This window comes from Scyliorhinus torazame, chromosome 5 (genome assembly GCF_047496885.1).
Source record: "Scyliorhinus torazame isolate Kashiwa2021f chromosome 5, sScyTor2.1, whole genome shotgun sequence".
Lineage (NCBI taxonomy): Eukaryota > Metazoa > Chordata > Chondrichthyes > Carcharhiniformes > Scyliorhinidae > Scyliorhinus > Scyliorhinus torazame.
The window spans coordinates 210,291,319-210,315,778 of NC_092711.1; the positions used below are offsets into that span (position 1 = coordinate 210,291,319).

The 24,460-nt window shown below is 49.1% G+C and overlaps 1 protein-coding gene across 1 annotated transcript in view; it reads left to right on the forward strand.

Moving 5' to 3' along the window:
* Positions 1-24,460, forward strand: part of LOC140418105 (sodium- and chloride-dependent neutral and basic amino acid transporter B(0+)-like) — a 271,390-nt gene that overhangs the window by 130,730 nt on the left and 116,200 nt on the right. The window contains exons 7-8 of the mRNA XM_072501524.1: positions 965-1,097; positions 2,224-2,364. Of these exons, the coding sequence (XP_072357625.1) occupies positions 965-1,097; positions 2,224-2,364 (274 nt within the window). The remainder of the gene's footprint in view (positions 1-964; positions 1,098-2,223; positions 2,365-24,460) is intronic.

Sequence of the window (24,460 nt, forward strand, 5' to 3'; positions counted from 1 at the left end):
CGGGGGGTCCCGCCAACCGGCGTGGCCCGATTCCCGCCCCCGCCCAATCTCCGGTACCGGAGACTTCGGCGGGGGCGGGATTCACGGCGGCCAACGGCCATTCTCCGACCTGGCGGGGGGTCGGAGAATGACGCCCAGAGTGTAGAGACTAGTGTTAGTAGAGTGTAGATTGTAGATTACTAGAGTATTGCTTGCTTTAGGAGTAGGTGGTTGAGCTTTAATAAGTAGTGTAATAAATGTTAGCTTTGTTATTGATTTAGCTTCTTTGGTCTTTGTTGCACACTACGACATCCATCCTGATTATAAGAATCATAAAGAACACCACAATTGGAACTCATTGTTCAACCAGAAAAATTATATTTGGAAAGAAAACAACAAAATAAACAGAAAAACCAAGAGTTTTCAAATATAATTTCCATTTTCATTGAAACACTGGAGAAAGTGCAGCATAATTTTTTGAAAATATTAACAGAATCAAATAAAAGCAACTACCAGGGAAAACGAACAAGGAGACAGATTTTTAAATTCAGGAAGATGCTTTATAGCGTAAGTCTAGAGGAATTGTTTCCACTTGTAGATGTATTGAAAACAAGGGACAGACAAATGGTAGAGTCAGGAACAGATTGAAGATAATTATAAAGTAATTCCATCAGAGACTGGTGAGAAAGTGGAATTCACTGGGAGGCTGTAGAAAACAGACAACATTGATACTATTGTTGCATTTTGTCATTCGGGGAGGTTTGTATGAAGTATAAATATTAGCACAGTCCAGTTTTGCTGAACAGATGGTTTCTATTTAATACATGCTGTGTAAACTTAATAAAACAAAACTGATTCGCTAACTTGGATATCTTTCAAATTCCTGCATATTTGACTAAATACTATTGTATATTCTATCTAATAGTGACTATTTAAGATGAAAAATTTACTTCTCTGATGCAGTTTTGGTTATCATTTTATTCAGTAAAGGGGTTTTACGCCGTACCAGTTCAATGGATGAGACTGGGGAGATAGTCTGGTATTTAGCCCTCTGTCTGCTTCTGGCCTGGCTGATTGCTGGGGCAGCGTTATCAAAAGGAATCAAATCTTCAGGAAAGGTAAGACAACTAACTATTGACAAAGTACAGAATTCTGCAACAATAAAATGAGAATTTCTGAATCATTTGTGAGGTGGGCTAGTTTATCTCACAGGTGATTTTAACAGTGACTCTTTGGAGTGGGAGATTATAATTCATGAGCACTTTAGGCCCAGTGAGATCTTTCTCCTGAGTGAAAGAACAACAGCAATTCCACCAAACCTCTGAAATGTGCCCCTTATTCGAAGGGTTTCAGTTACTGATTCAGGGATTTTGGGTGAATTTTCAATTGCTCTGGAACGCTGGACAAGAGATTAGGGTCATTGATTTATTGGAGAAATATTTGAGAAAATGTTACAGCAATGTGCAGAAAGGGCAAGGGTTTGGGATGAACTGGAATTCTCTTGGAAAGAGCTGGTGCAGAATTGATGGTTCGAATGGCCTTCAGTGCTGTACTGTTCTGATTCCAGGGATGGCAGGACTGTCAAATGAGGAGAGATTGACTAGGTAGGTTAGGATTGTTCTCGCTGGAGTTCAAAAAAATGAGGGGGGATCTCACAGAGACTTATAAAATTCTAACAGGACTAGACAGGGTAGATGCAGGGATGATGTTCCATATGGTGGATGTGTTCAAACCAGGGGTCACAGTCTGAGTATTCAGGGTACACCATTTCGGACAGAGATGAGGAGACATTTCCTCACCCAAAGAATGATGAGCCTGTGGAATTCATTACCACAAGAAGTAGTTCATGCTAAAACATCGAATGTATTCAAGTGGCAGCTAGATATAGCTTTGGGGCGAATGGGATCAAAAGTTGTGGGGAGAAAGCAGGATTAGGCTATTGAGTTGGATGACCAGCCATGATTGTGATAAATGGCGGAGCAGGCTTGAAGGGCCAAAAGGCCTCCACCTGCTCCTATCTTCTATGTATCTATGTTCTGATCCTTGGGTGTGATACAAATAAATTTGAACAACGTTATACTATTTTCATTTAGATGCAATGTGCAGATCAGTGTTAAATGTAGTTTTCATGTAGTTATCAATCCTCCAATGTTTTCTGATTTATTCTCTGCAGTTTACCATTCAATGCTCTAAATGTTGTACCAGTAATACAGGGAAATCTAACAAGCTCCTCTCCATGGTCAGGTGGTTTATTTCACTGCGACGTTCCCTTATGTGGTCCTGACCATACTCCTGATCCGAGGTCTTACCCTGGAGGGAGCCAATAAAGGAATTGAATTCTACTTTGGAAGCCAGTCGGACTTCTCCAAACTGGCTCAAGCTGAGGTAAACACACCAGAACAATCCATACAATCGCAGCTGTAATTTGCAGTCAAACTATTTTGTGCTTCATTCTGTATTCCTGCATACTTAAGATGTTCGTTTTAAGAATTGTTCAAACAAGAGTAAAATAAATCTGAAACAGCGAGACAAAGTTTTCATTGAAAGCTTGTGATCAACTATGATTAAATTTGTTTGTAACTTTTAAAATTTTGATGTTGACATTTGAAAAGGTTGGAAGGGATTGGATTAGATTTGTTATTGTCACGTGTACTGAGGTACAGTGAAAGTATTTTTCTGCGAGCAGCTCAAACAGATCATTTAATACATGAAAAGAAAATAAAAGAAAAAGAAAATATATAATAGGGGAACACAAGGTACACAATGTAAATACGTAGACACTGGCATTGGGTGATCAGTGTAGTATTAATCAGGCTGGTCCATAAGAGGGTAATTTAGGAGATGGTAACAGTGGGGAAGAGCTGTTTTTGAGTCTTTGTGCATGTTCTCAGGCTTTGTATCTCCTGCCAGATGAAAAAAGTTGGAAGGGTGAGGAAGCCGGGTGGGAGGGGTCTTTGATTATGCTGCCTGCTTTCCCCAGACAGCGGGAGGTGTAGATGGAGTCAATGGATGGGAGGCAGGTTCATGTGATGGACTGGGTTGTGTTCACGACTCTGAAGTTTCTTGCAGTCTTGGGCCGAGCAGTTGCCATACCAGGCTGTTATGCAGTCAGATAGGATGCTTTCTATGGTGCATCTGTAAAGTTGGTAAGAGTCATTGTGGACATGCCGAATTTCCTTAGTTTCCTGAGGAAGTATAGGCGCTGTTGTGCTTTCTTGGTCGTAGCACGACGTGGGTGGACCAGGACAGATTGTTGGTGATGTACATCCCTCGGAATTTGAAGCTGTTAACCATCTCCACCTCGGCCCCTTTGATGCTGACAGGGGTGTGTACAGTGCTTTACTTCCTAAAGTCAATGACCAGCTCTTTAGTTTTGCTGGCATTGAGGAATAGATTATTGTCCTTGCACCACTCCACTAGGTTCTCTATCTCCCTCCTGTATTCTGACTTCTCGTTATTCAAGATCCGACCCACTATGGTGGTGTCATCGGCAAACATAGAGATGGAGTTGGAACTAAATTATTTCACGCAGTCGTGTGTGTAGAGGGAGTATAGTAGTGGGCTAAATACACAGCCTTGCGATGCCCCAGTTTTGAGGACTATTGTGGAGGAGATGTTGTTGTTTATTCTTACTGATTGTGGCCTGTGGGTCAGAAAGTCGAGGATCTAGTTGCAGAGTGAGAAGCCAAGTCCTAGGTTTTGGAGCTTTGATATGAGCTTGGCTAAGATTATGGTGTTGAAGGCGGAGCTGTAGTCCATAAATAGGAGTCTGATGCAGAAGCCCTTGTTGTCGAGATGCTCTAGGGATGAGTGTAGGGCCAGGGAGATGGCGTCTGCTGTGGACCGGTTGCGGTGGTATGCGAATTGAAGTGGATCTAGGCATTCTGGGAGTATGGAGTTGATACGCTTCATGACCAACTTCTCAAAGCACTTCATTACGATTGATGTCAAAGACACTGGACAGTAGTCATTGAGATATGATGGTGGTCTTCTTGAAGCAGGAACATAGTTGGGACAAGTTAAAGATGTCCGCGAACACATCTGCCAGCTGGTCCGCGCAGGCTCTGAGTGGAGATACTGCTCGACTTCGCTTTGTAGCCCGTTATGTTGTTTAGGCCTTGCCTCAACCAACGAGAGTCTGTAACGCGAATCTGTGACTCTTGTTTGGTCTGATATTCTCTCTTGGCATCCCGGATGGCTTTGTGGAGGTCGTACCTGGATTTCTTGTATAGGTCAGGGTCGTCTGACTTGAAGGTCTCAGACCTGGCCTTCAGCAGGGAGGCAATCTCCCGATTTAGCCATGGTTTCCGGTTGGGGAACATACGTACTGCTTTATTTGGCATGCAGTTGTCCACATATTTGTTGATGAAGTGGTGGCATACTCATTTAGGTTGGTCGCTGAGTTCTTAAATATGGACCAGTCCACTGTCTCCACGCAGTCACATAGAAGCTCTTCACAGAGGTCGGCCTTGTTGAAGTCCCTGGCCACGATGAACAAGGCCTCGGGGTGTTCTGTTTCGTAGTTGTTTATAATTGTGCACAGTTTGTCCAGCACCTTCTTCACTTCTGCCTGGGGTGAGATGTAGACCACTGTGATAATGTCTGAAGTGACTCATGTGGAAGGTAGTATAGGCGGCAGTTCGCAGTCAGATATTCCAGGTCCGGGGGGCAGTGGGTCGCCAGGGTCACCATATCCAAGCACAAGGAGGAGTTGATGAGGAGGCAAACCCCTCCACCTTTTGCTTTGCCTGATGACGCAGTGCGGTCTGCCCAGTGAATTGAGAAGCCTCCAGGATTTATGGCACGGTCTGGTGAGACAGGGGTGTGCCATGTCTCTGTGAAACAGAGCACAGAATTCTCTTACTTCCCTCGAGGTGAGACTCGCATTAAGTTCTTCCAGCTTGTTTTCGATTGCTTGGACGTTTGACGGGAGTATGCTGGGAAGAGGAGTCTTGAAACCGCATTGCTTCAGTCTCACCTGCTGACCTCCGTGTTTCCTTCACTTCCTCAGTCGGCGGCTGCGGCTGGATGGTCGCGGGATTTGATAAGAGAAGTATGACTTTGTGGAAGGTAGGTGGTTGCGTCTGGAGGGGGCCGGGGCGCTAGTTACATTTCCAGGGTCGCGCCTGTCAGGGTCCCGGGCACTGGTTGCGGTATTGGGGTTGCCGGGGGGGGGGGCAAGTTTATGATCCAGTCGGGTCCCGGCATTTTCTGTACGGAAATACCTTGCGGCGCGCTCAAGTACTCGCGCGGGGTATTCGTTTCAGAGGTCTTAGGTCACAGGCAGGGGCTTCCTGAGGCTGGTTGGGCTGGGTGCTGTATTCTGTTCCCTCCATGGGCACTCCTGGGGTTGGGCTTCGGAGAAGGCCCGGTCCAGCCTCCAGGTGGATTCATTTCCTCCATCCACAGTGATACCAATCAATCCAGTCGAAACGGTAGTTAACAAGAACTGTGGTTTTAATCAGCTAGAATGTGCCCACCAGTAGCTCCTCCCGCACTGAGAGGCTGTCCCGGATCGATGGGTTATATACCTTCTCAGAGGGGCGGAGCCACAGGCGGAGCCAACAACAACATCAACACAACAACAGTAACAGTGGGTAAATGCAATAATATTTACAACAGCCATACGTGGCTCACCACATTCACTCCCTGTTAAAAAAAGTCCGGCAGGGGTGAGTTCACAGGTTCAGTCTCACAGGAGGGTGTAATGTCCGCTGTGAATGTCGCAGTGTAGGTGCTGGCGTCGAGACCTTCGACTCCGCGAGCACGTTGTCCTCACAACAGGGTCCCGGACAGGGTGACGGCGCAGGGGCAGTGCTAATGGACCCCGGATGAGTTGATGGGGTAAATGGGGAGGTAACAGGAAGCAGTGAGGTGATGGTGGGCGCAGGGATACCTGCGGGGGCCAGGTTCCTGAGGGAGACTGTGTCCTGCCGCCGTCGCAGTGTGTCAAGTATGCGTACTGAGGGTTCGCATGTAGGAGGTGAACACTCTCGACCAAGGGGTCGGCCTTATGGCTCCTCACGTGCTTCCGGAGGAGTACCGGCCCTGGAGTCACGAGCCAAGTCGGAAGCGAGACCCCGGAGATCGACGTCCTAGGAAAGACAAATAGACAGTCGTGAGGGGTTTCGTCAGTGGCAGTACACAACAGTGACTGGATGGAGTCGAGCGTGTCAGGAAGGACTTCCTGCCAGCGGGTGACTGGGAGACGTCTAGACCGTAGGGCCAGAAGGATGGCCTTCCAGACCGTAGCATTCTCCCTCTCCACCTGCCCGTTTCCCTGGGGTTGTAGCTGGTAGTGCTGCTCGAGGCGATGCCTTTACTGAGCAGGTGCTGACGCAGCTCATCGCTCATGAATGAGTATCCCCAATCGCTGTGAATATAAGTGGGGAAACCGAACAGGGTGAAGATGCTACACAGGGCCTTGGTGACTGTGGCAGAGGTCATGTTTACTAGAGCAGTTGGGGAGAGTTTAAACTAATGTGGCAGGGGGATGGGAACCGATGCAGGAAGTTGGAAGGTAGTAAAACAGGGACAGAAACAAAAGGCAGTAAGGGGGAAAGTGTAAGGCAGAGAAGTCACAGTCAAAAATCAAAAAGGGTGGCAGTACAAGGTACAGTGACTGAGGGGAGCTCAGTGAATAGGACCAGGAATACTAAAAGGAATAAAACGGGAAGTGAAAACATCAATGGTATGCGACGCGGCAGGTTGTTACATGAAAATATGGGTTCAACGACAAGGAAAATTAGGAGAAAGGTTAAGAGGAAATACAACTTGGGAGAGGTTACTGATCGAGGTGTTAAGATTCAGAACAGGTAAAAAAGCCAACATAAGTGTACTTTACCTGAATGCTCGTAGTATTCGGAATAAGGTAAATGAGTTGATGTCGCAAATCATCGTGAATGATTATGATTTAGTGGCCATTACTAAAACATGGTTAAAGGATGGTCACGAATGGGAGTTAAATATCCGAGGGTATCAAACTATTCGGAAGGACAGAGTGGATGGTAAGGGAGGTGGTGTAGCTCTGTTATTTCGGGATGACATCCGGGCAACAGTAAGGGATGACATCGGTGCTATGGAGGATAAGGTTGAATCCATTTGGGTCGAAATCAGGAATAGTAAGGTGAAAAAGTCACTGATAGGAGTAATCTATAGGCCACCAAATAGTAACATTATGGTGGGGCAGGCAATAAACAAAGAAATAACTGATGCATGTCGAAATGGTACAGCAGTTATCATGGGGGATTTTAATCTACATGTCGGTTGGTTTAACCAGGTCGGTCAAGGCAGCCTTGAGGAGGAGTTTATAGAATGTCTCCGCGATAGTTTCCTCGAACAGTATGTAATGGAACCTACGAGGGAACAAGCGGTCCTAGATCTGGTCCTGTGTAATGAGACAGGATTGATTCATGATCTCATAGTTAGGGATCGTCTCTGAAGGAGCGATCACAATATGGTGGAATTTAAAATACAGATGGAGGGTGAGAAGGTAAAATCAAGCACTAGTGTTTTGTGCTTAAACAAAGGAGATTACAATGGGATGAGAGAAGAACTAGCTCAGGTAGACTGGGAGCAAAGACTTTATGGTGAAACAGTTGAGGAACAGTGGAGAACCTTCAAAGCGATTTTTCACAGTGCTCAGCAAAGGTCTCTACCAACAAAAAGGAAGGACGGTAGAAAGAGGGAAAATCGACCGTGGATATCTAAGGAAATAAGCGAGAGTATCAAATTGAAGGAAAAAGCATACAAAGTTGCAAAGATTAGTGGGAGACTAGAGGACTGGGAAATCTTTAGGGGGCAACAGAAAGCGACTAAAAAAGCTATAAAGGTGAGTAAGATAGATTATGAGAGGAAACTTGCTCAGAATATAAAAACAGATAGTAAAAGTTTCTACAAATACATAAAACAAAAAAGAGTGGCTAAGGTAAATATTAGTCCTTTAGAGGATGAGAAGGGAGATTTAATAATGGGAGATGAGGAAATGGCTGAGGAACTGAACAGGTTTTTTGGGTCGGTCTTCACAGTGGAAGACACAAATAACATTCCAGTGACTGATGGAAATGAGGCTATGACAGGTGAGGACCTTGAGAGGATTGGTATCACCAAGGAGGTAGTGATGGGCAAGCTAATGGGGCTAAAGGTAGACAAGTCTCCTGGCCCTGATGGAATGCATCCCAGAGTACTAAAAGAGATGGCTAGGGAAATTGTAACTGGACTAGTGATAATTTACCAAAATTCACTAAACTCTGGGGTGGTCCCGGCGGATTGGAAATGAGCAAACGTGACACCACTGTTTAAAAAAGGAGGTAGGCAGAAAGCGGATAATTACAGGCCAGTGAGCTTAACTTCGGTAGTAGGGAAGATGCTGGAATCTAACATCAAGGAAGAAATAGCGAGGCATCTGGATGGAAATTGTCCCATTGGGCAGACGCAGCATGGGTTCATAAAGGGCAGGTCGTGCCTAACTAATTTAGTGGAATTTTTTGAGGACATTACCAGTGCGGTAGATAACGGGGAACCAATGGATGTGGTATATCTGGGTTTCCAGAAAACCTTTGACAAGGTAGCCACACAAAAGGTTGCTTCATAAGATAAAGATGCATGGCATTAAGGGGAAAGTAGTAGCATGGATAGAGGATTGGTTAATTAATAGAAAGCAAAGAGTGGGGATTTATGGATGTTTCTCTGGTTGGCAATCAGTAGCTAGTCGTGTCCCTCAGGGATCAGTGTTGGGCCCACAACTGTTCACAATTTACAGAGATGATTTGGAGTTGGGGACCAAGGGCAATGTGTCCAGGTTTGTAGACGACACTAAAATAAGTGGTAAAGCAAAAAGTGCAGAGGATACTGGAAGTCTGCAAAGGGATTTGGATAGGCGAAGTGAATCTATCTTTATCTGAAAAACATTTAATGAAGGAGCCTCTACTGCTTCACTGGGCAGGGAATTCCATAGATTCACAACCCTTTGGGTGAAGAAGTTCCTCCTAAACTCAGTCCTAAATCTACTTCCCCTTATTTTGAGGCTATGCCCCCTAGTTCTGCTTTCACCCGCCAGTGGAGCAACCTGCCCGCATCTATCCTATCTATTCCCTTCATAATCTTATATGTTTCTATAAGATCCCCCCTCATCCTTCTAAATTCCAACGAGTACAGTCTAGGCTAGGGTCTGGCAGATGGAATACAATGTTGAGAAATGTGAGGTTATCCATTTTGGTAGGAATCACAGCAAAAGGGATTATTATTTAAATGATAAAATATTAAAACATGCTGCTGTGCAGAGAGACCTAGGTGTGCTAGTGCATGAGTCGCAGAAAGTTGGTTTACAGGTGCAACAGGCGATTAAGAAGGCAAATGGAATGTTGTCCTTCATTGCTAGAGGGATGGAGTTTAAGACCAGGGAGGTTATGCTGCAATTGTATAAGGTGTTAGTGAGGCCACACCTGGAGTATTGTGTTCAGTTTTGGTCTCCTTACTTGGGAAAGGACGTACTGGCACTGGAGGGTGTGCAGAGGAGATTCACGAGGTTAATCCCAGAGCTGAAGGGGTTGGAGTATGAGGAGAGGTTGAGTAGAGTGGGACTGTACTCGTTGGAATTTAGAAGGATGAGGGGGGATCTTATAGAAACATATAAAATTATGAATGGAATAGATAGGATAGATGCGGGCAGGTTGTTTCCACTGGTGGGTGAAAGCAGAACTAAGGGGCATAGCCTCAAAATAAGGGGAAGTAGATTTAGGACTGAGTTTAGGGTTGTGAATCTATGGAATTCCCTGCCCAGTGAAGCAGTAGAGGCTCCTTCATTAAATGTTTTTAAGATAAAGATAGATAGTTTTTTGAAGAATAAAGGGATTAAGGGTTATGGTGTTCGGGCCGGAAATTGGAGCTGAGTCCACAAAAGATCTGCCATGATCTCATTGAATGCAGGCTCGAGGGGCCAGATGGCCTACTCCTGCTTCTAGTTCTTATGTTCTTTTGTCAGGGCATGGGAAGGCGAAAGGAAAACGTGAGTACTCATCAACAACGTTGAGAAAGTACACGTTACGATCAGTGGAGGGGAGTGACTCTTTGAAATCCATACTGAGGCATTCAAAAGGGCGGGAGGCCTTCACCAGGTGGGCCTTGTCTGGCCGATAGAAATGCGTCTTGCACTCCGCACAGACTTGGCAGGCCCTGGTCATGGCCTTGACACCTCTGTCGAGTAGGGCAGGTTGCGGGCCTTGACAAAGTGGAGAAGCTGGGTGACCCCCGGGTGACAGAGGTCGTTGTGGATAGCCCATAACTGGTCAGCCTGCGCGTTGGCGCTGGTGCCATGGGACAGGGCATCTGTGGGCTCATTGAGCTTCCCAGGATGATACAAGATGTCATAGTTATAGGTGGAGAGCTCGATCCTCCACCGCAAAACCTTGTCGTTCTGAATTTTGCCCTGCTGCATGTTATTGAACATAAAGGCAACCGACCATTGGTCTGTGAGGAGAGTAAATCTCCTGCCGGCCAGGTAATGCCTCCAGTGGGCAAGGTTTAGAGTAGATGTACAAGGCAAGTTTTTTACACAGACGGTAGTGGGTGCCTGCAACGCGCTACCGGAGGAGGTGGTGGAAGCAGGGACGATCGTGACATTTAAGGGGCATCTTGACAAATACATGAATAGGATGGGAATAGAGGGATACGGACCCAGGAAGTGAAGAAGATTGTAGTTTAGTCGTTCAGCATGGTCGGCACGGGCTTGGAGGGCCGAAGGGCCTGTTCCTGTGAAGAGATAGGCGAGGTCTTGAATGAGTACTTTTCTTCTGTATTTACAAATGAGAGGGGCGATATTGTTGGAGAGGACAGTGTGAAACAGATTGGTAAGCTCGAGGAAATACTTGTTAGGAAGGAAGATGTGTTGGGCATTTTGAAAAACCTGAGGATAGACAAGTCCCCCGGGCCTGACGGGATATATCCAAGGATTCTATGGGAAGCAAGAGATGAAATTGCAGAGCCGTTGGCAATTATCTTTTCGTCCTCACTGTCAACAGGGGTGGTACCAGGGGATTGGAGAGTGGCGAATGTCGTGCCCCTGTTCAAAAAAGGAACTAGAGATAACCCTGGGAATTACAGGCCAGTTAGTCTTACTTCGGTGGTAGGCAAAGTAATGGAAAGGGTACTGAAGGATAGGATTTCTGAGCATCTGGAAAGACACTGCTTGATTAGGGATAGTCAGCACGGATTTGTGAGGGGTAGGTCTTGCCTTACAAATCTTATTGAATTCTTTGAGGAGGTGACCAAGCATGTGGATGAAGGTAAAGCAGTGGATGTAGTGTACATGGATTTTAGTAAGGCATTTGATAAAGTTCCCCATGGTAGGCTTCTGCACAAAGTAAGGAGGCATGGGATAGTGGGAAATTTGGCCAGTTGGATAACGAACTGGCTAACCGATAGAAGTCAGAGAGTGGTGGTGGATGGCAAATATTCAGCCTGGATCCCAGTTACCAGTGGTGTACCGCAGGGATCAGTTCTGGGTCCTCTGCTGTTTGTGATTTTCATTAATGACTTGGATGAGGGAGTTGAAGGGTGGGTCAGTAAATTTGCAGACGATACGAAGATTGGTGGAGTTGTGGATAGTAAGGAGGGCTGTTGTCGGCTGCAAAGAGACATAGATAGGATGCAGAGCTGGGCTGAGAAGTGGCAGATGGAGTTTAACCCTGAAAAGTGTGAGGTTGTCCATTTTGGAAGGACAAATCTGAATGCGGAATACAGGGTTTACGGTAGAGTTCTTGGCATTGTGGAGGAGCAGAGAGACCTTGGGGTCTATGTTCATACATCTTTGAAAGTTGCCACTCAAGTGGATAGAGCTGTGAAGAAGGCCTATGGTGTGCTCGCGTTCATTAACAGAGGGATTGAATTTAAGAGCCGTGAGGTGATGATGCAGCTGTACAAAACTTTGGTAAGGCCACATTTGGAGTACTGTGTACAGTTCTGGTCGCCTCATTTTAGGAAGGATGTGGAAGCTCTGGAAAAGGTGCAAAGAAGATTTACCAGGATGTTGCCTGGAATGGAGAGTAGGTCTTACGAGGAAAGGTTGAGGGTGCTAGGCCTTTTCTCATTAGAGCGGAGAAGGATGAGGGGCGACTTGATAGAGGTTTATAAGATGATCAGGGGAATAGATAGAGTAGACAGTCAGAGACTTTTTCCCCAGGTGGAACACACCATTACAAGGGGACATAAATTTAAGGTGAAAGGTGGAAGATATAGGAGGGATATCAGAGGTAGGTTCTTTACCCAGAGAGTAGTGGGGGCATGGAATGCACTGCCTGTGGAAGTAGTTGAGTCGGAAACATTAGTGACCTTCAAGCAGCTGTTGGATAGGTACATGGATTACGGGAAAATGATATAGTGTAGATTTATTTGTTCTTAAGGGCAGCACGGTAGCATTGTGGATAGCACAATTGCTTCACAGATCCATGGTCCCAGGTTCGATTTCGGCTTGGGTCATTGTCTGTGCGGAGTCTGCACGTCCTCCCCGTGTCTGCGTGGGTTTCCTCCGGGTGCTCCGGTTTCCTCCCACAGTCCAAAGATGTGCGGGTTAGGTGAATTGGCCAATGATAAATTGCCCTTAATGTCCAAATTGCCCTTGGTGTTGGGTGGAGGTGTTGAGTTTGGGTAGGGTGCTCTTTCCAAGAGCTGGTGCAGACTCAGGGGGCCGAATGGCCTCCTTCTGCACTGTAGATTCAATGATAATCTATGATTAATCTAGGACAAAGGTTCGGCACAACATCGTGGGCCGAAGGGCCTGTTCTGTGCTGTATTTTCTATGTTCTATGTTCTATGTGCTGTACTTTTCTTTGTTCTTTGTTCTTTGTTCAGTGCCACACAGCTTCCACAATGGCTTGCTCCTCCTTTTCAACAGAGAAGTGTTGAATTTCGGAAGCTTGCAGGGTACGGGAAAAAAAGGCGACAGGCCTCCCTGCCTGGTTAAGAGTGGCTGCCAGGGCAAAGTCAGATGCATCGCTTTCCACCTGGAACGTGATGGATTTGTCCACGGCGTGCATCGTGGCTTTGGCAATTTCGGATCTGATGCGGTTGAAGGCCAGTCGGGCCTCAGTCGTCAGGGGAAAAGTGGTGGACTTAATGAGTGGGCGGGCTTTGTTTGTGTAGTTGGGGACCCACTGGGCATAGTAGGAGAAGAACCCCAAGCACCTTTTCAGGGTCTTGGGGCAGTGGGGGAGGGGGAGTTACAGGAGGGGGCGCATGCATTTGAGGTCAGGCCCTAGGACTCCGTTTTCCACGACATAGCCGAGGATGGCGAGCCGGGTTGTGCGGAAAACGCATTTCTCCTTATTATATGGCAAATTAAGGAGTCAGGCTGTGTGGAGGAATTTGTGAACATTGGCATCGTGATCCTCCAGGTCGTGGCTGCAGATGGGAACGTTATCCAAGTACGGGAATGTGGCCCGCAGCCCGTACTGGTCGACCATTCGGTCCATCGTTCATTGGAAGACGCCGAAGGGGACCCTGAAGAAATGGAAGAGACAGCCAAGGCAGTGTATTGGCGGTCCTCCCGCCGGATAGGGAGCTGGTGGTACGCAGACTTCAAGTCTACCGTAGAGAAGACTCGATACTGCGCAATCTGATTGACCATGCCAGATATGCGCGGGAGTGGGTACGCATCGAGCTGCATGTACCAGTTGATTGTCTGACTGAAGTCGATGACCATCAGGTGTTTCTCCCCGGTCCTGATGACCACCACTTGTGCTCTCCAGGGGCTATTACTGGCCTCAATGATCCCTTCCCTCAGGAGTCGCTGGACCTCTGACCTGACGAAGGCCTTGTCATGAGCCCTGTACCGTCTGCTCCGGGTGGCGACGGGCTTCCAGTCAAGGGAGGGGCGATCTTCAGGGCCGCGAGGCTACAGATAGTGAAAGGGGGCAGGGGTCCCCCGAACTTCAGGGTTAGACTACGGAGGTTGCACTGAAAGTTTAAACCCAGTAGGAGAGGGGCGCAGAGATGGGGGCAGACATAGAGTTTGAAATTGGCGTATTCGACGCCCTGTATTGCCAGCTTAGCGGTGCAGTACCCCCGGATCTGCACGGAGTGTGATCCGGAAGCTAAGGATATGACTTGTGTGACGGGGAGGACCCGGAGGGAACAGCGCCTTACCATGTCCGGGTGGACAAAGCTCTCCATGCTCCCGGAGTCGAAGAGGCAGGATGTCTCCTGCCCGTTGCGGCTGATGGCAATCATCGAGCTTTGAAGATGGCAAGGCCGGGACTGGTCAAGTTGAATGGAGCTGAGTTGGTGAGTGTCGTTCTGGTCGCAAAATGGCGGCATCAACGAAGTCGGCCAAAATGGCTGCCCCCATGGATTGCACGCGGCGTTCGACATCGATGACGTCAGACAAGATGGCTGCCCCCATGGATTGCACACGGCGAGTGACGCGTCAGCAGAGGGCGCTCCGGGCAGGCACGATGCCATGCTGCGGAGTCTGTGAGTCTCAGACTGGGCTTGACAGGCTCCTGTTTTTTGATTTTGATTTTCAGGCTTAGCTAGGCATACTTTAACGTAGTGCTCCTTCTTGCCACACCCGTTACACGTGGAGTTGCGAGCCGGACAACGCTGCCTGGGGTGCTGGCCCTGACCGCAGAAGTAACAGCATGGTCCTCCGGAGCTGGACGGCTGCCACGTGGCGCAGGAATGAGGCACGCCTGGGCCGGGTGATGTCTGCGCCTCCGACGTCCCCGAGGATGCCGTGTGGTCGGATGGGAAGGCATCCAGGCTCTGGAAGGGCCCGCCCGCCGCAAGAACGCCACAGACGAGACGCGTAGAATGGAAACATCCATTGACCTCCGCCGGGATTCTCTGGTTGCCGGGAGAATGCGGCCTGAGAATCCCGCCTATTGTTAAGCCCCCTGGCTAATGGTAAGCTCACAATAGGACATGGCAGCACCTTGCGATATTTAATGCACGTTTTGCATTCAGCAGTGATTTATTCAGTAACCTCTTTATATCTTTTCTCTTGCATTCCTGCATCTCAAAGTAGAGTCTTCAGTTTCTGTGGCAAACTGTAATTTCAAAATTATCTTATTCTTATTCCCAGTGGTTACCAAATGTCATGAATTTGCTAATGAGAAACCTCTGGCTTTCTTTGTGGCAAACAGTCATGAGAGAGTAAAATGCAGATCCACACATTTTCAAAGCACTGTAGCTCAAACATGTTTCATATCCAGCGTCATACTAATAACAGGATCTCGCTGGAAACCACACCAGCACTGATAACAGGTTGATGCTGTGATCTTATAAGGGAGGACCACCTGTTTGGAGGATGTTAATGTATTGTCATCTCTAAACCTGTATCATACTCCCTCACCTTCCGAGAAACATAGAAGATAAGAGCAGTAGGAAGCCATTTAGCAAACCGGGCCTGCTCCGCGATTCATTATGATCATGGCAGATCAACCCACTCAACAACCTGATCTTGACTTCACCCCATATCCTTTGATCCCCTACGCCTCAAGTGCTTCATCTAACTGCTTCTTCTAAACATGCAGGATGGGATTTGTCATTTCGGAGACTATGTCCTCCCTCTGGAGCTGAATTGCAACTGATTTATGATCACCCTGGGAGCACAAACCAAATAGCAATTCAGCATTCCTTGCCATGCAAATGTATACATGGCGTGGAATAAGAGGGGTTCCCAGGGAATCCCGCTATTGGACTGCCATCTTGAGTGGACGGCCCAATAGCGAAGTCCCGCAGCTGGCCATCCCCTGCACCACATATCAGTCACGAACTGCCCCCACTCTGAAAATCAGCCCCAAAATTGCACCCCCACCTGCACTGCACTGCACTGCACAGCAGCCTCCCCCCCACCCCAGGATTGCATGTGTGCCCCTCCCCACCCCCAAATATGCAGCTCACTCGACCTGCCCCCGCCAGGGATCCCTAATAGGTAGATCCCCCACAGTGACCCCTGTAATAGGGGACTCTCCACAGCGAACCCTGGAATAGGGAGACCCCCAGGGACCCCCAAAAAAGGAGACTCCCCTCCAGAGACCCCTGTAATGGAGGGACCCCGCATAGGGATCACTATAAAAGGGGGACACCCCAAAGGGACCCCCTGCTTAAAGGGTCCTCCCCCACAGAATCTTCCACACAGAACCTGCCCCGCCCCCCCCCCATCCCCTTGTCTGGAAGCTCGAGTGCAGTCCAGACCGGGCTGTGAGAGGATTTACAGTTGTAACACTTAGCTTGGAGATCCACGTGTTCATTCCTGGAAGAACAACTGTGGCCTGCATCTGGTTACCACAGAACCATTAGCTGCAAGCCATTCCTAGCTTTCTAGCAGTGGCCTGCGATTGACAGCTTGTACAAACTATCGGCAGCTTTGATTCATTCATCTCCCTTCACGGTTCAGTGGCCTAAGTGCTGAAGCCCCATTGTTTGTAAACATTGCCTACATCAAAGACAAATAAGTGCAGTGAAACCTCATGCTTGAGTCATTGGAATCCACTGAGTATTTGGAACCCACTTACCTCTCTTTTGACAGGGATCCCTGAGGGGCATCCCCCTATTACAGGCATCCTTGGGTGGGGGGGGGGGTGCTATTGTAGGTCCCTGCGGAGGGGCCTCCTATTATAGGGGTCCCTGTGGGGGTCTTTATAGGGATCCCTGTGGAGGTACCCCTATTACAGGCACCCCTGGTGGGTGGGGGGGGGGGGAGACCCCAATACCCTAAAACCGTAATACAGGGTTCCCTTGGGGAGATCCTCATATTACACGGGCCCCTGTGGAGGTCTTCCTAATACAATGGTCACTGGGGGGATCCCCGTTACAGGGTTCCCTGGGGGGGGGGGGGGGGGGGGGGGAGGGAGTTTTGGAGCGGCTGGTCTGGTAGAGGAGACATGGGAAGGAAGTGCATTGTTGGGGAAGGGGTGGGGGTAATTGGTGACCCTGGAAAGGGCTGAGATGGCCATGCTGTTAGAGACTACAAGTGATCCGCACCCACAGCGATTCCTGGCCGCAGGAACCGGAGAATCATGGATGGCAGGAGCACAGTGCACGGGCCCTCTAGATAGATGCAAATAGGCCATTAAGACTTATTGCATTTATTTACATCTCCCCATTGATATGCATCATGGAGCTCATTCACGCCACCAGGGGGGCTCGGCGTATTAGCGGGATTTGCCCCCGGTGCACAACGCATTCCGGCCTCCCGGGACCGAGAATCTCACCTCCAATATTTTATTTATTTATTTTTAAAAATCTTTTTATTGGCGTTTCCCATATTTATAAGCAGTTGTATACATACACATCATATTTTTCTCGCCCGCGCTAATTTCCTTTATTATACAGAGAGGCTTAGTTTGTCCTTCGTTTAACTGACCCTATGTGCACTTTGTTGCCTTCTGGATCGGTCTATGGTTCCTCCCCCTTCCCCGTTGTTGTCCCTCCCTCCACCCCCCCCCCCCCCCCCCCCCCCCCGGCATCGGCTGTGCTTTTCTTTTCTTTTCCGGACAGAGTGGAGAAAAGAAAAAGGGGGGAGTAGCCCCCCCCTCATCTCTCGTGGTTTTCCCACCTTCCTTCTGCCAGCCACCCCCCCCCCCCGCCCCCACCCCGGGTTGCGCAGTCTTTTGGTACCTCACCTATCTTGGTGGTTTAAAAAAAATTCTTATTAGGTTACTCCTCGTTGCTTACCCCGAACAGGTTTTGGAACAGACCGACAAACTGCCCTCAAGTGTCCAGGAAGCCTTCCTCTGTCCCTCGGGTGGCGTGCCTAATCTTCTCCAGGTGGAGAAATTCCGAGAGGTCAGCGAGCCAGTCTGCAGCTGTAGGTGGTGCTGCCGATCGCCAGCCGAGCAGGATTCTCTGGCGTGCGATTAGGGAAGCAAAAGCGAGGGCGTTGGCCCCCTTCCCCATGTGTAACTCTGACTGCTCCAATACCCCAAAGATTGCCACACTTGGACATGGCTTCACCCTCACAACCCTGGACATTGCCTCGAGGAAGGCTGTCCAGAACCCAGCAAGCTTGGGGCGAGCTCAAAATATGTGGGTATGGTTGGCCAGGCCCCTCTGGCACCGTTCACATTTGTCCTCCACCTCTGGGAAGAACCTGCTCATTCGGGTTCTGGTCAGGTGCGCTCCGTGCGCCACTTTGAGCTGCATTAGGCTTAGCCTTGTGCAGGAGGAGGTGGAGTTCACCCTGTTCAGTGTTTCGCTCCAGAGTCCCCATCCTACCTCTGTCCCCAGTTCTTCCTCCCATTTTTGTCTGGTTTCGTCAAGTGGAGTCTGGGCTCTGTCCAGTAGCTGTCCGTACATTTTCCCACATAGCCCCCCCTTCTCGTTGCTTGTGCCTATCGGGTCCTCTACTAGTGTGGTTTCTGGGGCCCTACTGTCTCCTTGTGGAGGAAGTGTTTTATTTGGAGGTGTCTCATTTCCTGTCCTTTTGCTAGCCTCCACTTCCTCGTCAGTTCGTCCAGTGTCGCCAGTATGTACCCTACATAGTCCCCGACTGTCAATGTGCCCCTGTCCCGCCTCCATCTTTTGAAGGTGGTATCCAGCATGACTGGTGGGAATCTGTGATTACCGCATATGGGCGCCATGGGGGACATTTTGGCTATCCCGAAGTGTTGTCTGGGCTGGATCCATGTTCTCAGCGTGGCCACTACCACTGGGCTTGTTGTGTATCTTGTTGAGGGGGACGGGAGTGCTGCTGTAGCCAGGGCCCAGAGGGTCATTCCTTTACAGGATGCCTCCGCTATTTGTACCCAATCTGTGTCGGGTTCTTGTACCCATTCCCTCACTCTTTCTGCCGTTGCTGCCCAGTGGTAGTATTGTAGGTTTGGTAAGGCCAAACCCCCTTTAATTTTCCTTCTTTGCAGTGTCTGTTTGGGAATTCTCGGGTTCTTATCCCCCCACACAAACGCCATGATTAGACTGTCTACCTTTTGGAAAAAGGCCTTGGGGATGAAGATCGGAATGGATCTAAACAGGAAGAGGAACCTTGGCAGTACGTTCATATTGATTGTCTGCACTCTCCCCACCAGGGAGAGTGGGAGTGAGCCCCACCATTGAAGGTCTCTTCTTACTTCGTTCACCAGGCTGGTCAGGTTCCACTTGTGGATCTGTGTCCAGTCTCTGGCTATCTGGATCCCCAGGTCGCGCAATCTGTTCTGGGCTGTTTTGAACGGGAGCCCCTCCAGCTCTCTCCCTCCCCCGTATGGTTCACTGGGAATGCCTCAATTTTGCCCAAGTTAAGTTTGTAGCCCAAGAAGGTTCCAAACTCTTTCAGTATTTGTAGTATTGCTTTCAGTCCCTCCTGTGATTTCCAGACATAGAGGAGCAGGTCATCTGCATAGAGTGAGACTCTGTGCTCTCTGTCTCCGCTCCGGATTCCCTTCTAGCTTTTCATGTCCCGCAGGGCTATCGTCAGGGGTTCGATCGCTAGCGCGAACAAGAGTGGAGACAGGGGGCAGCCCTGTTTTGTTCCTTTATGCAGCTGGAAGTATTCAGAGCTGGTGGTGTTAATTTGGACGCTCGCTTTGGGAGTGTTGTACAGAAGCCTCACCCACGTGGTGAACCCCACTCCTAGTCCAAACCGTTCCAGTACCTCGAGGAGGTATTTCCATTCGACTCTGTCGGAGGCCTTTTCGGTGTCCAGGGAGATGGTCACCTCTGGTGTTCTCTCCCCAGAGGGGGTCATTATTACGTTCAGCAGCCGCCCGATGTTCGCTGTGAGCTGCCTACCCTTGACAAAGCCGGTTTGGTCCTCTGTGACCACCTCTGGTACGCAGCCCTACAGCTTTTTGGCCAGGACCTTTGCGAGTATTTTCGCATCCACGTTCAGCAGTGAAATGGGTCTGTGTGATCCGCATTCCGTCAGGTCTTTATCTTTTTTGGGTATCGGTGAAATTGTGGCCTGCGCTAGCGTGGGGGGCAGGGTGCCCTTTGCCAGTGAGTCCGCGATCATGTCCCTTAAGTGTGGGGCCAGGACTGGTGCGAATGTTTTGTAGAAGTCCGCCGGGAACAAGTCGGGTCCCAGTGCCTTCCCCGCCTGCATGGAGCTGATGCTATCCATGATTTCTCCCAGGTCGATTGGTGCTTCCAGCTCACCCCGTCTGACTCCCCCCCCCCCCCCACAACTGGTAGTTCCAGTCCGTCTAGGAACTGTTTCATCCCCGTGCCCCCGTTGGGAGGCTAAGAGGTGTACAGTCCCCAGTCGAAGGTCTCAAATGCCCGATTGACCTCCTTTGGTTCTGTTACCAGTCTGCCTCTGCTATCCTTTACCTGCGCTATTTCCCTTGTGGCTGCCTGCTTTCTCAGCTGGTGAGCCAATAGGCGGCCAGCCTTGTCTCCGTGTTTGTAGAAGGTCCCCCGTGTCTGACGGAGTTGTTACACTGCTTTCCCGGTGGATAGCAGGTTAAAGTCTATTTGCAACTTTTTTCTCTCCGCCAGCAGTTTTACGGTTGGGGTCTCGGAGTATTTTCTGTCGACTTCCAGGATGGAGTCCTCCAGAGTTGCCTGGCCACCCTCTCTTCCCTATCTCTGCTTGTCTTGTAGGCTATGATCTCTCCTCTAATCACGACCTTCAGTGCCTCCCAGAACGTGGACCTCCCCGTTTTGGTTGTTACTAATGTAGTCGCCTATGGCCCGCGATGTTTTCTGACAGAAGGCCTTGTTGGCCAGGAGGTCCGAGTTCAGCCTCCATGTGAGGCGCTGGGCCCGGCCTGTCTCCAACCTCACATCCATATGGTGTGGAGCGTGGTCAGAGATAACAATCGCAAAGTACTCAGTTCCCGTGATCCCTGGAAGCTCCGATTTCCCCACTGCAAAGAAGTCGATACGGGTGTTTACCTTGCGTACTTGTGAGAAGGATAAAAATTCCTTCTCTCCCGGGTGCAGGAACCTCCATGGGTCCACCGCCCCCATCTGTTCCATAAATGCTCCTCGTTCCCTAGCCATGCCAGTCTTTTTCACTGCTCTGGAGTTTGATCAGTCGGTCAGTGGGTCCTGTACACAGTTGAAGTCGCCCCCCATGATCAGTCGGTGTGTGTCAAGGTCGGGGATTTCTGCCATGGTCTTCTTTATGAATTCTGTGTCGACCCAGTTGGGAGCGTACACATTTACCAGTACGACCGGTGCCCCTTCCAGGACATCGCTGACCATGACATACCGTCCCCCTGAGTCCGTAACTGTCTTGGTTTCCGTAAACCTCGTCCTCTTGCGAATTAATATTGCTACTCCACTAGCCCTCGTCCTGTAGCATGAGTGGTATGTCTGTCCCACCCAGCCCTTTCTTACCAGCAGTCGGTCCTTCTCCCTCAGGTGCGTCTCTTGTAGGTAGATTATGTCTGCTTCTAGGCTTTTTAGGTGGGTGAAGACTCTGGATCTTTTCACCGGGCCGTTGAGTCCCCTTACGTTCAAGGTAACAATCCTTGTGGGAGGTTTTCGAATCCCCTGGTCCTGCGGAATCACCCATACTTACCTAGTGGATGCGCCCCTGCACTCCGGGGTTTCCCTTCATGAGGAGGCCGTCCAAAATGGCCACAGTCGCCGCTCTCGCCACGAGGTCAGGCCCCAGGGCCACAGTCCCGCGCAGTGCACCAAACACGTGTGTACAGTTTGTGATCGTATTGTCTCTGTTTGCTGTCTGTCCGCTGCTCTTTGTTCCGATTCTTCCTTTCTTTTCCATCCCCGTCGCTTTCATGATGGCCGTTGCGGTTGTCCCTCCCCCAGTTTGTTTGCTCTAACGGACTCCTCCGCTGCCGCTGGAGTGTTAAAAAACAGCTCCTTCCCCTCAAATGTTACCCAGAGTTTGGCCGGGAGCAACATCCCAAATTTCACATTACTTTTGTAGAGTGCTGATTTGGCCCTGTTGAGTTCAGTCCTTCTTTTGGCCAGGTTCGCCCGAATGTCCTGGTCCACCCTTATGGTCTTCCCTTCCCACGTGCTCGATTTTGTCTGCCGGGCCCACTTTAGGATTTTTTCCCTGTCTTGGAACCTGTGCAGCTGCACGATAATCGCTCTGGGCTGCTCCCCGGCTTTGGGCCTGGGTCGGAGCGACCTGTGCGCCCTGTCGATTTCTGGGGGGTTTGGAAATTTCTCCCTTCCCACGAGCTTGCCCAGCATTTGGGTGACCTAGCCTGTTGGGTCTCTGCCCTCCATCTCCTCTGGCAGACCGACTATTTTAACATTCTGCCATCTGGACATATTTTCCTGGTCCTCCACTTTCCCTCTTAGACTCCCCTGGGTCGTTACCAGCCTTTTCACCTCGCTTTCCTGAGTTACCATCCTGTCGCTCTGGTCCGAGGTGGTTCTCTCCAACACCTGAATCGTTTTCTCCTGCGCCTCCACCTTCCTTTCCAGGCCATCGATGGTTTGCAATATTTTGTCCGTTGTCTCCGCCAGCATCTCCTTCATCATTGTGTGGAGCTCCGTCCTGAGTGCCTCCCTCATGGCGTTTACGGCTCCTCCGTAATGGCTTTTATTTCCGTTTTCAGCACGCTTCTCCATTCCTCCCCGTGCGGGAGGTGGGGGGGGGGGGGGGGGGGGGGCGGGGGGGGGGGGGGGGATGTTCGCCGCGTCCTGTTCCTGCTCCGCTGCTTGGCTCGCCAGCTTTTCCGCTTCTTGGTTCGCCTGAACCTCCGCCTCGCCCCGTGGGGCCGTCTGCCTGCGCGGCCGCAGCTCCTGCTTTTTTCCTTCACCTTCGCTGCTGCTCCGTCTTACATTTCGCTGTCCCCTCGATTTATTATTATTTGCAGGCATATTTCTGTTATGTGCCTTTCTCTTTTTTTTTCCCTGGGTTTTGGTGCGAAAAAGAAATTCTTATTTTTCCCCCCCAAAGAAAAAAACCCCAAGGGTTTTTTCTCCTTTTAAAAACGATTTTTTTTTAGAAAGTTTTTTTTGGGAAAAAAGTTTTTTAAATTTTCAAGAGGGGGAAAAAAATGTTGAATCAAAAAAAATTTTTTTTTTTCCTTTGTCTTATCCTCTCCGTGATCCGACTTTCAGGCAGTTTTTTGTTGCGATTCCCCACTCCTCCTCCACGTGCAGCTCAGCATGACCAGTCTCTCCTCTTTTTTTCCCCTTCAGCTCCATGGAGCTTCCCTTTGGCGCCTGGGCAGGGCGAGGGAGGCGGGGCCGATTTCGTCAGGCTTTAATTTTTTTTAAAAACCCACCGGGAAAACCCTGAAAAAATCCACGATTACGTGGATCTGCGGGAGCCTCTTTGTTGCAGCCGCTCCGTTCGCGAACACCTCCCAGCCATTAATTTATGTGGCCCACCTACAATATTTTGACTTTAGCTACTTTCGGTGTTAGCAAATTCCTCAGGCCGACCATTCTTTGGGTGAAGAGGTTTCTCCTCGTCTCTTTCCTAAATGGTCTACACTGTATCCTCAGACTGTGATGCCTGGTTCTGGATCATGGGGAACATCCTTCCTGCAGCTTCCCTGTCAAGTCCTGTTAGAAATTCTTAGGTTTTCATGACATCCCCCTTTATTCTTTTGAACTCCTGTGAATACAATCCTAACCAACTCAATCTCTCCTGCCATCCCAGGAATCCGTCTGCTAAACCTTCTCTACACTCCCTCTAGAGTAAGAACATCCTTCCTCAGATAAGGAGATCAAATCTGCACATAACATTCCAGGTGTGGTCTCACCAAGACCCTGTATAATTGCAGCAAGGTATCCTTGCTCCTGCACTCAAATCCTCTCGCTATCAAAGCCAACATACCATTTGCCTTCTTTACTGCCTGTTGCATCTACCTGCTTACCTTCAGTGACTGGTGAACAAAGACACCCATGCTTTTTGGGTTTTTTTTTTATTCGTTCATGGTACGTGGGAGTTTCAGGCTGTGCCAGCATTTGTTGTCCATCCCTAATTGCCCTTGAGAGGGCAGTTAAGATGTTGGCCAGACCGGGTAAGGACGGAAGATTTCCTTCCCTAAAGGACATTAGTGAACCAGATGGGTTTTTATGACAATCGACAATGGGTTTCACGGTTATGGTCATCGTTAGACATTTAATTCAAATTTCTATTGAATTAAAACTTCACCATCTGCAGTGGTGGGATTTGAACCTGGATCCCCAGAGCATTACTCTGGGTCTCTGGTTTACTAATCCAGTGACAATACAATTACGCCGCCACCTCCCTCGCTGCACATTCATATCTCCTAATTTATGGTGTTCAGTTAAAAATTTGCCTTCCCGCTTTTGCTCCCAAAAAGGATAACCTCCCATTTACCCAATTACACTGTATCAGTCATTCATTTGCCCACTCCCTCAACTTGTCCAAATCACCCTGCAGGATTTCTGCAGCTTCCCCACACAACTTTGTGTCATCTGCAAATTTGGAGCTATTACATTTAGGGCGATTTTCCGTCCTCGTTACACTCGCACTCAAGCGAAACGAGGCCTGTGAATATCGGGAGAGGCCAATAACTAGATCCACTCCAGGCGCCAAACAATTTGCAATGCAACTGGCCCGCTCCCCTAGGTGAAATCGGGA